Here is a 14,760-nt window from a genome sequence, read left to right as displayed (position 1 = left end):
CTCTCTCTCTCTCTCTCTCTCAGGCTCTCTCCTGCCGCCTCTCTCCGGTCTCTCTCGCTCTCGTCTCTCGCTCTCTCTCTCTCTCTCGTCCTCTCATCGTCTCTCTCTCTCTCTCTCTCTCTCGCTCTCTGCTCTCTCTCTCTCTCCTCTCTCTCTCTGTCTTCTCTCTCTGTTGTCCTCGCTCAGGGCGTGCTCCTTCAATTTGCTCTGTGTGAACCGGATGAAACAACCTGCACAATTGAGCGCAGAATTGAGAGGGGCCGGTTATTACGGTAGCTTTCGCCATGCTGCCTCGGCCTCGCATATTAACGTGCGAGCAGCGCGTGCAGGCTCGTTATAGCAGGAAAGAGTTCCAAGCGTCGCAAATAGTGAAGCTACTCATCGAACAACTCGGGCCGAATCGGTGCCTCAGGGCCCGTCACGATGGGACGCCCCGCTCCCGTAGCTGCCCGCCTCCAACACACGCGGCTTGGGCAGTTGATGTGAGCTATCTGTGTTTAAAAGCGCCCTTCACTCCGTTTCGCTGCGTCCGTCGTCGAGAACTTCGTGAATATTTTGCGGCGAATAGCAGTTATGCAATGACTGGGATTCGGCAATCCTCCTAATGGCTGTTTGTTAAGTTTAGTGAGTTTACACTGCCCGGCAATACAAGGAGCGCTGAAGGACTGGGTACCGATGGAGCCCTTCTCAAAAAGCCGGTTCGTTATTATTATTATTATGCATTTCGCGAAAGCCCCAAATATATCAATAGCTAGATTGGGTGAAGCGGTCTATGTGGGAATAGTTGGTACGAGGCGCCCGGAGTTTTGTTCGACATGAGAGATGCGTGCGCGTTGTTCTTGTGCATGCGGCGTGCGCACGTATGCCTGATGTGCGCGTATGGCTGCGTGTGTGTGCCTGCGTGTTGGGCGCGGCGCGTGTATGTGGTCGTGAGTGGTGTGTGGCTGCGTGCGTTGTGCTGCGCGCCGCGCGTGGTCTCGCGCGCGTGTGTGTATTGTGCGGCAGTGCGTATGCGTACAGCGTGCGGGGCGTGTGGTGCGTGGGTAGGTCTGCGCGCCGCGAGTGTATGATGGTGTGTGGGTGTGTGTGGGTGTGTCTTTTTATGTCTGTCTGTCGGTGCTGTTGTGTGTGTATGTCCACGCGCCGCGCGTGTATGTGTGTTGGGTTGCAGTGCTGCGGTGCGTGTGCGTGTGCGTGTGCGTGTGCGTGTTGCGTGTGCGTGTGCGTGTCCGTGTGCGTGTGGCGGTGTGCGTGTGCGTGTGCCGTGTGCGTGCTGTGCGTGCGTGCGTGGCGTGTGCGTGTGTGCGTGCGTGCGTGCGTGCATGCATGTGTACGTCAGTGCGACAGTGCGTGCGCGGCGCGGTCGGAAATGCTTACAGCAACATGCAGCTAAGCGCCTGTTGGCGGCCATGTCTTGATGATGAGCATTATCCTATTAGCGTCCGACTTCCACTCAGTTAATAGCCGTAAATTAACCATCTACGCCGCACGCGAGAAGGAGGGGGCGAGTGACGCACATTATTAAAGCATTGTTTCCGTCGTCGAACGAAAGCCGATGATTTAGCCGCCGAGCCTCGCACAAAGGATGCTCTGCTGGGGCGATGAAGGTTGCGGCGACGGTGGCGCCACTGCGGGTCGCGATTGCAACAAACGCCGAATCAAATAAATAGGAAATTTTTTAAATTTTATTTAGTAGCGAGTTCGATCTTTAGTGACTTTGTGAGGGGATTGTTCTTGTTGTGTGTTTGTATAATGAAAAATACTGCTGGCTCGTGACAGGTGTGCCTGTTTGCCAGGTTAATATAAGCCATGTTGTCACTTCTTCTGTCGTTTGTTTCATCAAGTTTGCATTTTAGCTGTTGTTCTTATGTTGCCGAGTAATGACGTCTGCTATGTATCCTGTTTCCTGTCTTGCATAACAAGCATCTCTTCGTTGCAGCAATTCTTCCCGTCGCACATGATCGACGTTGCACAGGTAGACACACCAAAGGACGAGTCTCTCGGCATTCTAGAAACATCTGAACGTGCTAAGACTCTGCTCTTACAGGTAACGCCATCTGGGGGAGGGATTTAAAAACTGACTTAAAAAATGCAAACAGTTTAAGCATAAAAGGGTAACGTGCTTTTTAGTATAATGTTAAGATTTTTGTTGGGCAAATTTAATTGGTCGTTCTAGCGACTTGTGATAAACCATGCTTGAGAACTTGCTTGCTACGAGCTATATTGCTTGCTTGCTTTACTATATTTCGTTACTTGTATCTCCATCATTTCTGTAAGGACTTCGGAGCTGTCAATAGTGTAGTAGCGTCACATGACTTCTGGAAACAATCCAATTTTTTGGGTAGGCGCTCTTAGGCAAATTTTCGTAAAGGCTGGTCACTCACAAAGACAGTGATTGTGCGTCAGAGCTGCCTAGATGATAGAGTGCAGCTGTAAAAAATTTTATGTGGCACGCGAGTCTGGTTCGCCGATGCTGTTTGATTTCCTGGGTAATAACAGAAGCTGATTTTTCCGAAAAATCACTGTCAGTGATAAAATCACCGATAATTTCATCTGATAAAAGATTTTGGTAAACCTAATATACACACAAGAAAAACGTTATCGTATGTAAAAGCTAGTACACATACAAGATAAACCCTATCCTTAGTAAAGTCTTGCATATATGTCCGTTACAAAATGTTTATCGGGAATTGATTTAATATGAATCCCTTAAGAAAACCGTCATGTTTAGGAAAAACAAAGGATACATTGAACTAAAAACTTATGCAGCTCACACAAAAGTCGGTAGCATACGAAAAAAAAACATGCTGAGTGAAAGCTGCTTTACGTGCCTAGAAATCTACGGCTGCACCAATTTGCGATGAATCTCTCCTTCGTAAAGCTTCATAAAAACAAAGCTACTTCACTTCCACAATCTACTACACCTACAAAATTTGGCAAACGTCTGATTTGACTCGCTACATAAAAGTCCCTGTGGCTGCCAGGTAATGCATTAAAGACTATTCTTCAAAATACTGTACCGATGGGGGGTACAACGGGACTGACTAGCAAAGAAAGTTGGCGGTCGATAAAAACACATTTCCCGTTGTCGAGAATGGACTCCCGCTACGAGGCTGACAGATAGCTCCAATTTTAATCCCTCCAGTTTCTCCAATGTGTTTACATCCCTGATTGGTGCCAACGAACAACAACAACAACAACAATCGGCTGGTGTCAATTAATTGAGTGGCACCCAGACAGCGGTTTCAAACGTAGCTTCTTCACTCAGCTCGCTAATCTTATTTCACCACACAGCCAAGCCCTACAGCGGATAGCAACGCGGGTGAGCAATCTCGTGGCCATTCTTCTAGTGAGAGTGTGATTGACGAAATTCGACCCGCTTTGAGGCGAGGCCGGGAATGAATTGGCCCCAGTGTGTAATGTAAGAGCAATGGGAATATCCCATCCACAGGAAACGAAGACCTTTTTAGTAATTAAATGTCTAATGTATGATTACGTCATAGGGACATGGCATTGTGTCAACAATGTCACATAACTTGGTGGTCGCATAACTTGGTATTCGGGAGGGAGAGAGAGAAAGAGAGGTAGCGAGAGGGAGAGCGCGCAAGGGACAGAGAGCGCGCGAGAGAGAGAGGGGGAGAGCGAGAGAGAGCGGGAGAGAGAGGGAGGTAGCGAGAGAGAGAGGGAGAGAGAAAGAAAAAGAGAGCGATGGAAAGAGAGAAGAGAGAGGGAGCGCGCACGCGAGAGAGAAAGAGAGAGGTAGAGAGAGAGAGAGAGAGAGAGAGAGAGAGAGAGAGAGAGAGAGAGAGGAGAGAGAGAGAGAGAGAGAGAGAGAGAGAGAGAGAGAGAGAGAAAGAGAGGTAGATAAAGAGAGCGAGCGCGAGAGAGCGAGACAAAAAGAGAGAGAGAGCGCGCAAGAGAGAGAGAGAAAGAGCGCCAAAGAGAGAGAGAGAGAGAGAGAGAGAGAGAGAGAAGAGAAGAGAGAGAGAGAGAGAGAGACGTCTGATTCGCGAAGGCGTGATGCTGCTGCTTATTTTACGGACGACGACAACAATCCTATTAAAGCTGTGCTTAATTACCACGCTTCCCCAAGTCGCAGCGCGATCTCACGATCTCGAATCCGGTTATTACTAAAACCGGCAATGCGCGCGGGGGCGTCCTTCTGATGTTTCCCTCGCTAAACGCTGACACCGGTAATCGGCGCGCGAACACACGCACACGCGCGCGCGCACGCGCACATACACACACGTGCACACACGCACACACACACACGCGCGCACGCACACATACACGCACGAGCACGCGCACACACGAACACATGAACACACACGCACACGCGCACGCACACATACACGCACGAGCACACACACACACGAACACGCGCGCACACACGCACACGCGCGCGTGTATGTGTACATGCATTGGTATAGCCAATTAGAACATAATGACTCTTAGAAAAAATAAAAATTAGCTGAAGATGAAGTATAAGGTAAGGTAAGTGAAAATAGGATTATTGTAAGCAACTATTAATTGCGCATCCCAAGCGAAATAATTTTGACATGGCAGTGGCGTATTAATGAAAACTACCCCTAATTATAGTAAGATAATTACTGTAGAAATATAAATACGTTCATAGTGAACAAATTTTAAGCGGACATTGCAGCCCACATGATTTTGTCATGGCAGTCATGCATTAGTGAAAACTACCCCTAATTACAAAAGATTAAAACTACAAAAAAAATAGGATTAACAAGAATTTGTTAATCAGACATCACAGGCAAGATTGTGCAGTTACGATCACATATTTCTGAAAGCTACCCTCAATCGTGTGTGCGTGCGCGCGCGCGTGTGTGTGTAGGTGTGAATCAGACGTCCCAGTCGTTGCATGATTTCGACGTCTCATTTTGCTTACGATGAAAACTAATGAGTATTAAAAACAAGGGAATTCTAAAAGTACTAATATGATTATAGAAATAAACAGAAATCGGGTGTGCCAGTCGACATAATTTCAACAATGCAGTTGGGTTAGGACGGGTGTGATAACATTAACCAACCATTAAAAACCGATGGCGACTATTCAACCCTTTCACAATATGGGCGATCAAATTCGCTTCAGTCGGTGTAAGATAATAATATATAGAAAAAATAAAAATTTGATAAAAAGAAGATGACCCCAATTATTAAAAACCGATGGCGACCATTCAACCATTTCACCAAATAGACGATGAAATTCGCTTCAGTCGGTGTAAGATAATAATAAATAGAAGAAATAAAAATTAAGGTAAAAAGAAGATGACCCATTTAACCGATGGCGACCATTTAACCATTTCACCAAATCGGTGAAGGAATTCGCTTCAGTCGGTGTAAGATAATAATCATTTAAAGAAAGAAAAGTTTAGATAAAAAGAAGATAAATAAATGAATAAAAGCATTGCTTGTTGCGGCCAAGAAAAAGTTTACTACTGAGGTTTCACGTATTATATAATATTTATTATTTTCTATTCCTGTCATTATGTTGTTATTTCGTAATCAACTGGAGTGGCTGACTGGAAGACTGAATTGTCATTTCACCCTCCATCACTTCTATTTATTTAGTTTCATTTCTTCAAATTTTATCAGCATTGTCTATTTATTTAACAAATATGATACCTCCAAAATGTAATTTATATATGTGTAAAATTTAATAAAGTAATTTGAATTGAATTGAAATTGACATGTTTGCTTTCGCGCAGGATCGCTGGTCAGCTGGAATACGATGTACCGTGATCCACGCCTGCTTCTACATGAAGGATCCCGTCAAGAAGTCCTGGCGTAGATGTTCTTTCCTGGCCTACGCGTCCAGTCAGCTGTACTACACGACGAAAGGGCGTCAAAGGTGCAGTGCGATCGAACACAAAAGCAGATGAGCAGCAGGCCAGCTGAACATTGAACAAGCCCAATAATTAGGAGCACAATTATGATACAGCTTGTGTGTGTGTGGTGGGTGCGTGCGTGCCGTGGCGTGTGTGTGTGTGGCAACGGTGTGCTGTGGTGTCGTGGCGTGGGTGTGTGAGTGAACAGATGTCTCGCGTGAAGGTCTTAAGCACGCCTACCCGCATAGCCTGCTAAGACCTATAGCCCATCGGCTCTGCCACAGCTCGAAAGGGCTATAGTTCTAGGAGCTAGCCTATACCCCTGCCTTGCTCCTTTGACGGCGTACGTACAGGTTGTTTAATTAACGAACAGTGAGGCGTCGCAGAGGCGGCAGCCTGAATAGCATTCGAAAACAGAAATTAATTAGAAATCACTCCACACTGTTACTTCGCATACACATACATACACTTATTCATTTTAAATAACTATGCTCCGCTGCGTAACTTTGCAGCCTATGATGCAAATTTCTGCAAAGATAGTCTGAACTAATTTCAAACACACAAATATGACGCAAACGGTCGCCGTGGCTACGCCACTGACGGAATGTCACAACTACAGGACAAGGACGCAATTTACTTCTAATGATTCTAGACGTCCACAGAATCTAACTTGCGTGCATAACATACAAGTTATGACCGACCGCCCCCATGATTTCAGGTGAAGACGAGGAGGATGTATTAACCGCGGAGACGGTGATATTATTGCCGAGGCCCGGAGGCCGAGGGAAATATGCACGCGTCGCAGGCGTTTAATAAATCCTCGTAGCACCTGAAAATAGTCAATAACTGTGTTATTATAATGACATTTTTATAACTATAACCATGTGTAGCCACCAATCCTACGTCAGTTGTTACCTGGTCATCGAGAACAGTTCCAATATCTGTGTCAAGCCGGGTTTGTTTACAGATGTCGCTGCATTTTCACGTCAGTGAGGCAACGACAATCCCGCGCTACTGATTGGGCATAAATTGCGCAGCAGCAGGTTCCTGGAATTATAAGATTCACGTCCTGATTGTCAAAATTGACAAAGCAGGTTCCTGTATTATGTATATTCACCCTGCCGAGGCGCCCGACGGGGTTTGTGGATTGTTATATTCACCTCGCGTGCCGAGATGTCTGTAGGTTTTCGGTGGAAATCTGCAAATATTTAGACCTAATAGAGGGGTTTTGACCAATCAGCGTGACTGGGGGCAGGGAAAATGCACGTCATATTATATGCAATTATTCACTTCTAGTTTCAAAATTTCGGCCGGTAATAACAAATTCAAAAAAGGCTTTTTTTAGGAGACGAAATAGTGCAAGACCCGATCCTTCGTGTTCGTTACTCCGAGCTTGCGGCGCTTTGGGAAGCGCTGTTATCATGGTGGGTTGAAAATCTCATTATTGCCGCCGTCAGCGAGTTTTCAGCAGATTGGAGCGGAGAGGATTGATATTGTACGCTGTGTGCACGGAGGCGATATCTCTAGTAAGCAAACAGGCTTGCGCTGCGACCGGTCGTCTGAACTCACGCAAGCAGCACATCGTGGATGATGGCTAGAGCGACTCCCGAACGTCTTCGCGGCTGCGCCTACAACGGTGGCGAGCATAGTTAGACTCGAACGCGTACCCAGGTGCCGTCTGGGCGTCATCGTGGGCAGTGGGTGCTTGCGCTAGCTGGCGTTTCCTCGACATTGATCTGGTGACGGTGTACGTCGCTAATTGAAAACTCCCGCCTTACTTCTGCCATTTCTTTCTTCTGTTGACAGAAACATCGTAAGGTTAGATGAAACGAAAAATCGCCACAATATCCTCTTGAACATTACGAGAGCCCAGACCTCTTCGTAACTTTAATATTAAGTGCAATAACACATTTACACTACGAATGCATTATATGGATATTATATTTATTAATAATGATTAACGTCAAAAACATAATTACTTTCACCGCTAATAAAACAACAACAATACATTAGCAAATGGCGTTGGCATTTGTTCTCTTGGTTAAATGTTTGCCATGCTTGCACAAATCTCGCGTCTCGTGTGTTACCAGGTGGAAATTTGTCTTCTGGTGCAGATAAGATTCATGCACGTCATGTTTTCATCCAATATTATTTATATGTTTGGTTTAGCCATCATCATATGTCATAAATTACTGTGATGTACAATAAATGATGTATGAATTTGAATGTTTGTGATCCACGATTTTCATACAATCAGCAGGCCTTAGTGAACAATGAAAATTCATGAAGTTTCTGTATCGTGCGTTGCTCGTAGCTACGGAGGCCTACGGTGTGTTTTTGCTGTCACCGCTACTTCGTAGCATTGATAACATTAGTCGTAAGTGTTGATCGTAGCATGTAACATTAGCATTACTTTACGAATGTTTCTGAGCAACGGGCCCCAATATGGTTTGCGTACGTATTGTTAAAAAGAGCAACGGCCCCCACCCCACCCACCAGTCACAGACTGTAACTTTTTGCGCAACGACTGGCTATTTCATTGTAGGGCCTATTTGACTGAAATAATATAGTAGAAGTCAGACAATTTCGAATCGGTACTGGGGAGGGGAGTTTTTAGATTACTTCCAAGACTGTGTACGGGCAAGCCTGATGGGGAAGAGTCGTACACAATGAAGGAAAGGCTGAGGGGGGACATGAGTAGGTGTAATCGGCCACACACACACACACATCACCAATCAACCACACACCAGGTGCATCGCACGCGGCGCCTACACACACACACACCAACACACACACACACATCACAACACACACACACCAGGACACACATGCGGTGGGCCACACACACACAATACGCACGAGCGGCGCGGTATCTCCGCGCGCGTCGCAGCACGGTGTCCGTTATCTATGGGTCTACTCGTTTGTGTGTGTCCATCCATCCGTAGATGTCAGCTTCCTTCCTTTACAGCCAGCGCCCTGTCTCCGCAGCGTGCTCGTAATTATTAGCCGGGTGAAGCTGCTGGTGATTTAGTGTGAAGGTGAGAGGGAGAGGAGGACAGCGGGGGGCGGGGATATAAATCGTTGCCTGTGGGCAGTAGTGATCATGAGGCAAAGTGGATGTAATTACAAACAACAGTATACGAATGACTCTTTCATTGTATCCCCGCGATCGACAGTCGGCGGGATAGCTATGGTTTCCATGTCTCGCCCAGCCGCCGGCCGCCGCTCGTCCAGCGCGCAGAGAATTCCCTTCCGCTTTTATAACCGACCGCCTATCGACCTAGCGTGACCAATCCTTGGTATTACTTACACATCTTGGGGAGAAGGTGTTGCAGAGTACCAAATCCATAGTCACTGCGAGCCTGTTATTTTGACTATCACCTTGATCATATTTCTTCATCGCTCTCTGAAACTCGGCCGCCTAATTGACCTAAGGCGCTACCAAACTTGGTATACTTACACATCTGGGGAGAGGCTGAGTCAGCGTACCAAAATACCAGTCACTGAGCGACCTTTATTTGACGCTTGATCATCATTCCTTTCGCGCTCTTAACTGCGGCCCCTACAATTGACCTAGTGGCTAACCAAAACAGTCCTACGACGTTTATTTTTGAGCCTTAACCATTGACATTAATCATATTTTCTTCCACTCTATAACTCGCGCCTATATTTGGACCTAGCGCGACACACTTTGGTATACCTTACACATGCTTGGGAGAAGGCGGTGTCGGCAATACCGAAACCAGGTCAGCTTGCACGCTTTCATTTTACCTTGACCCTTGACCTTCATCATATTTCTTTTCCACTCTATAACTCGGCCGCCTAATTGACGCTAGCGCGACTAAACTCGTAATACTTATATCATCTCTTGGGAGAACCCGGGGAAATACATATAGTGGGCGACAACTGGCACTTTGTAGTTTAGTTCAGCGTATAACCGTGGGTACTTGTATGTAGAGATCCCTGACTACGCACGCACAGGCGACGGCGCACGCACGCACGCACGCACGTCACGCACGCACCCACACACGCACGTACACACACACACACACACACACACCCAACACACACCTGCACACGACACACACAGCACGACACATACAACACACATCACACAAACACAACGAATGACAGTGGCGGCACGATCTACCGCGAGCGGCAAGAACGGCGAAAATCCATTGGCAACTAATTTAGAAATCGGACGACGAGCATTTCTGATAAGTCTGCGTCGTTTTCTCGCAACTGAGTTTCTTTAGCGACGTAATACGCGGTGTTTCACGAATGCTGCGCGCGTGAGGGGCGGGCATCGAAGTCGTCGCATACACGCACATCTAGACGCGCATGCGCAGGGTAATCCTTCCGACGAACGTGCGAACACTGCAGCAGCAGCAGCAGTGATAACGCATCTTGACATTATGCTGGTATAGTTTCTGCGTTATAGGGAGCTAGATACATATATCCGCTGATATGCACCATGGATACGCGGTGCTTTTCATCGAGAGCGCCGTGCTCTACTGATCCTGGATCAGAAACGCGCGTTTCGTTTACGACGGACGATGTTGTGCAACGATGTCTTAACTTTCGCTAACTCGAACAATCTGGTGTCCATATATATATATATAGTATATATATAATATATATATATCTATATATATATATATTATAGCGAAATCTGAAGCTCGGCGCGTTTGTACGAACGAGCGTGCGCTGCGTGGCGGTGTGTGTGTGCCTGCGTAGCGTGCGTGTGTTGCGTGCGTGCGTGTGTGATGTGCCTGCGTAGCGTGCGGCGTGCGTGCGTGTGTCGCTGTGCCTGCGAGCGTGCGTGGCGAGGCGCGTGCGTGATGTGCCTGCGAGCGTGCGTTGTGTGCGTGCGTGTGTGGTGTGCTGTGCCTGCGAGCGTGTGTGTGGGTCCTGCGAGCGGGTGCGAGCGTACGGTGCCGTTGTGCGTGAAATTAAGTCGCATTACGATCGCGGCGAGACCTCCCTGTTTTACGTCATATTTTGTCGCACCGCATGTCATCCGCGACAATACATATTCCTTTTGATGTTTCCGCAGCTAATTTAGGATGGAAATGAAGCAAACCTGGGGGGGCGGGGCATTCGGCAATTTTTTACGGTGACATGGTTTTCAACCTTATCTCGCCGGCGTTTTGGACACGGAGGTGGCTGCTGCTTGCCGCGGCCATGGAAAGATATAGATGCATTGTCCTGACGAGTAGTATTCAAGTCAATAAGGTTTTCGCAGTTAGATCAAAATAAGTTGTGTAAGTATTTATATTTTATTTATTTATTTTCGATCTAACTGAGATAAAATGCTTTTAGGTGAACTATAGGAGATCCGATGAAATTATTCAATGCATATATTCAATCCATTGGCGGCGCACACCGGGGTTTCCGAGTACCCGCCTCAGATTACGTACCTCGATTATGCGGCGTTTGGTCGCTCTAAATCCGCATGGAATCTCCCGAGGAAGAGTCGCTAAGTGAAGCTAAAAAACAGCCGNCAATCTTTACGGTGACCATGTTTTCACCTCTCGTCGGCTTTGACACGAGGTGGCTGCTGCTGCCGCCGTGCCATGGGAAGATATAGGATCAAGAGCTAATAATACCTTTTTATAAGGTATTATAAGTATTATAAGGTATTATTAGCTCTTGATAGGATGCATTGCCCTCACGAGTATATTTAAGTCAATATTAAAGTTTATCGCAGTTAGATCCAAAATAAGTTAGTGTAAGTATTTATAACTTATTTTCGATCTAACTGAGATAAATCTTTATGTGAACTATAGAGATCCGATGAAATTATTCAATCATATATTCAAGTCATTGGCCGCACACCGCGGGTTTCGAGTACCCTCAGAATTACGTATCCTCGGATTATGCGGCGTTTGGCGTCGCTCTATCCGCATGGAATCTCCCGAGGGAAGAGTCGCTAAGTGAAGTAAAAAACAGCGGGTTCCTACGGAGACCTGGCTGGTGGTGTTTGCGTTATTATGAGGTGTTTATTCTGCGTGAAGCGGCGAGCAATGTAATGCGTAATAATGCTGAGTATTGCTATTAGTATTGCTCCCGAGGCAAGCACTCCTTTGTTCATTCAACGTGCGTGTGTATGAATATAATTTATGGATATGCATGTGTATATATATCAGGGGTTAATAATGACAAATTGTCAGTTGTCATTATTAACCTCTGATGTGTGTGTGTGTGCGTGCGTGCGTGCGTGCGTGCGTGCGTGCGTGGGTGTGAGTGCGTGCGTGCTACGCTTACCTTGAGTACGAAGCAGAAGTCGGTCGGTGCGCCCTGACTCTTGCCCGGATTTGACAGGTAGTAGGCCGTACACTGTCGCATGTCTTCGTACAATATTGCATGTTTCGAGTCCTGCCAGAGAAAAAGAGAGCGAGACCAACAATGAATGCCGCTGTGGGAATCACACAAATAACTCGTCCACAATTCGTGTGCTCTATACACACACACACACGGATGAGGATGCTGCGTAGGCGGGGTAACACACAGATGCGTGCGGATGAGGATGCTGCATGGGCCAGGTAACACAAAGATGCGTGCGGATGAGAATGCTGCGTCGGCGGGGTAACATACAGAAGCATGAGCATGCCTTTGGGCGGGGATGTTATTATTATATCGAGCTGTTTTCGCTCGAGTTTCTCGTTCGATTCGAGCACGAACGATGTAATAAAATTCCCAGCTATGTGCAGTGCGTAGTCAAACACTATGAAAACAGTTGCAAAACCCACCCTGCAAAGTAGCCCCTAGTAGTGTGACCATCCTGTAGCTATCAGCATAGCCATACTGTAGCTACCAGTGCACCCACCAAGTGGCTACTAAAATAGCTATCGTATAGCTTACAAATTACCACCTCGAAACTTTGCATTCATCCACCCTGTTGGTAGCAGCCCAGCCATTCAACATGAGACACGGGTGAATAACCTGAAGCTTGCAGCGATAGAAACGCATCTGTATGTTACCCCGCCTACGCAGCATCCTCATCCGCACGCATCTGTGTGTTACCCCGCCTACGCAGCATCTTCATCCGCACGCTTCTGCGTGTTACCTGGCCCACGCAGTAACCTGTGGCGTTGCATTGCATCCAAGGGGCTATACTTACTACCGTGGCTTTACTGTATGCAGCCGCCGGGTTAGCCGCGTGAGTGCCGAGTGCACGAATTATAATTAGTCTGTGTCGTTAGGATGTGTGGCGCAAGCAATATACGCGGGTCGGTATATTGATCACCGAGCATTCCTGTGCATCGGTAGGACAGGGGCGGTAATGAACAACCTCTGGGAAGTGGGAACACTCCGTTGAAATGTTTTATCACATTGCTGGTGTTGTTGGCAATGATGATTATGTTGTTATTGTTTTTTCGTCTTTCGTCTTTTTTCATCATTATCTTTCAGTCGTCGTCGTCGTTCGTCGTCGTCGTCGTCCGTCGTCGTTCGTTTCGCTTCGTCGTTTCTTCTTCTTCTTCTTCTCTTCTTCTTCTTCTTCTTCTGTTCTTCTTCTGCTTTTATCATTATTATTATATTATCATTTATTATTATTATTATTATTATTATTATCATTGTTATTATTGTTACTACTACTACTACTACTACTACTACTACTACTACTACTACTACTACTACGTACAAATACTTACTACTATACTACTACTACTACTAGCTACTACTACTACTGCTGCTGCTCGCGAGCTTACTGCTGCTACTGCTGCTGCTGCTGCTGCTGTTGCTGCGAGTTGCTGCTGCTGCTGTTCTGCCTACTTGCCTACTTGCCTATTATCATTACTCTTGTTGTTATTCTTCTTGATGGTGGTGGTGGCTGTGAAGGTGGCGACGGTGGAGACGAGCATGGCTCTTGATGGTGGTGGTGCTGCATTGAGGTGGCGGACGCGTGGAGACGGAGGCATGGCTCTTTGATGCGTGGGGGTGCTGGTGAAGGTGCGGACGGTGGAGACGAGGCATGGCTCGTTGATGGGTGGTGTGTGGCTGTGAAGGTTGGGCGGAACCGGTGGAAGACGAGCAATGGCCCTCTTGCATGGTGGTGGTGGCTGGTGAAGGTGACGACTGGTGGAGACGAGCATTGGTCTTGATGGTGTGGTGAGTGGCTGTTGAAGGTGGCGACGGTGGAGACGAGCATGGCTCTTGATGGTGGTGGTGGCTGTGAAGGTGGCGACGGTGGAGACGAGCATGGCTCTTGATGGTGGTGGTGGCTGTGAAGGTGCTGCGACTGGTGGAGACGAGCATGGCTCTTGATGGTGGTGGTGGTCGCTGAAGGCTGACGACGGTGGGAGACGCAGCCCACTGGCTCTGATTGGTGGTTGGGCTGCTGTGAAGGTGGCGACGGTGGGACGAGCCATGGCCTCTGATGGTGGTGGTTCGGCTGCTGAAGGGTGACGACGGTGGGAGGACGAGCCAGGCCTCTTGATGGGGTTCGGTGGCTGTTGAGGCTGGCGGACAGTTGGAGACGGCAGCATGGCGTCTATTATGGTGGTGGCTGTGAAGGTGGCGACGGTGGAGACGAGCATGGCTCTGATGACGATGACAATGATAATTTATTAGTTTCTTTTATCTTGGAAGTTTAGCCGACCTTATTGCCTTGAGCTCGTGTGCCACAGCCACAGGTTTATCAGGTTTTTTTCGGTGCAATGAGCACGATGATAATAACATCCCCGCTCCGATATTGACACTCGCCATACAATGTCATGCAATAAATAGAGCGTAATAACCGATGGAAGCGATACTGAGTAAACTATATCTGCATGTCCCCGACCATGAGAGAGAGGGGGGGGGGAGAGCGAGTTCCAATGACGCAATAGAATGGTTATTACTCGTGGCGATGCTTGTTCCGCTTTCACATTTGGTATTATTACGTGAATGAAGTTTTTTTGCTTTT

General features: G+C 47.3%; 1 protein-coding gene across 1 annotated transcript; it reads right to left on the bottom strand.

The window, feature by feature from the left end:
• Nucleotides 1-13,624: 13,624 nt before the first annotated feature.
• On the bottom strand, nucleotides 13,625-14,392 carry LOC106818408 (proline-rich extensin-like protein EPR1). Its single transcript, XM_014823122.1, has one exon. It carries the CDS (start codon nucleotides 14,390-14,392, stop codon nucleotides 13,625-13,627), a length of 768 nt encoding a protein of 255 aa, XP_014678608.1.
• Between the last annotated feature and the right edge of the window lie 368 nt (nucleotides 14,393-14,760).

The sequence above is a fragment of the Priapulus caudatus genome, unplaced genomic scaffold (assembly GCF_000485595.1).
Source record: "Priapulus caudatus unplaced genomic scaffold, Priapulus_caudatus-5.0.1 Scaffold2217, whole genome shotgun sequence".
Classification (NCBI taxonomy): domain Eukaryota; kingdom Metazoa; phylum Priapulida; class Priapulimorpha; order Priapulimorphida; family Priapulidae; genus Priapulus; species Priapulus caudatus.
The sequence above is the reverse complement of the archived record's forward strand: the minus strand, read 5'-3'. Positions and strand labels throughout refer to the sequence as shown.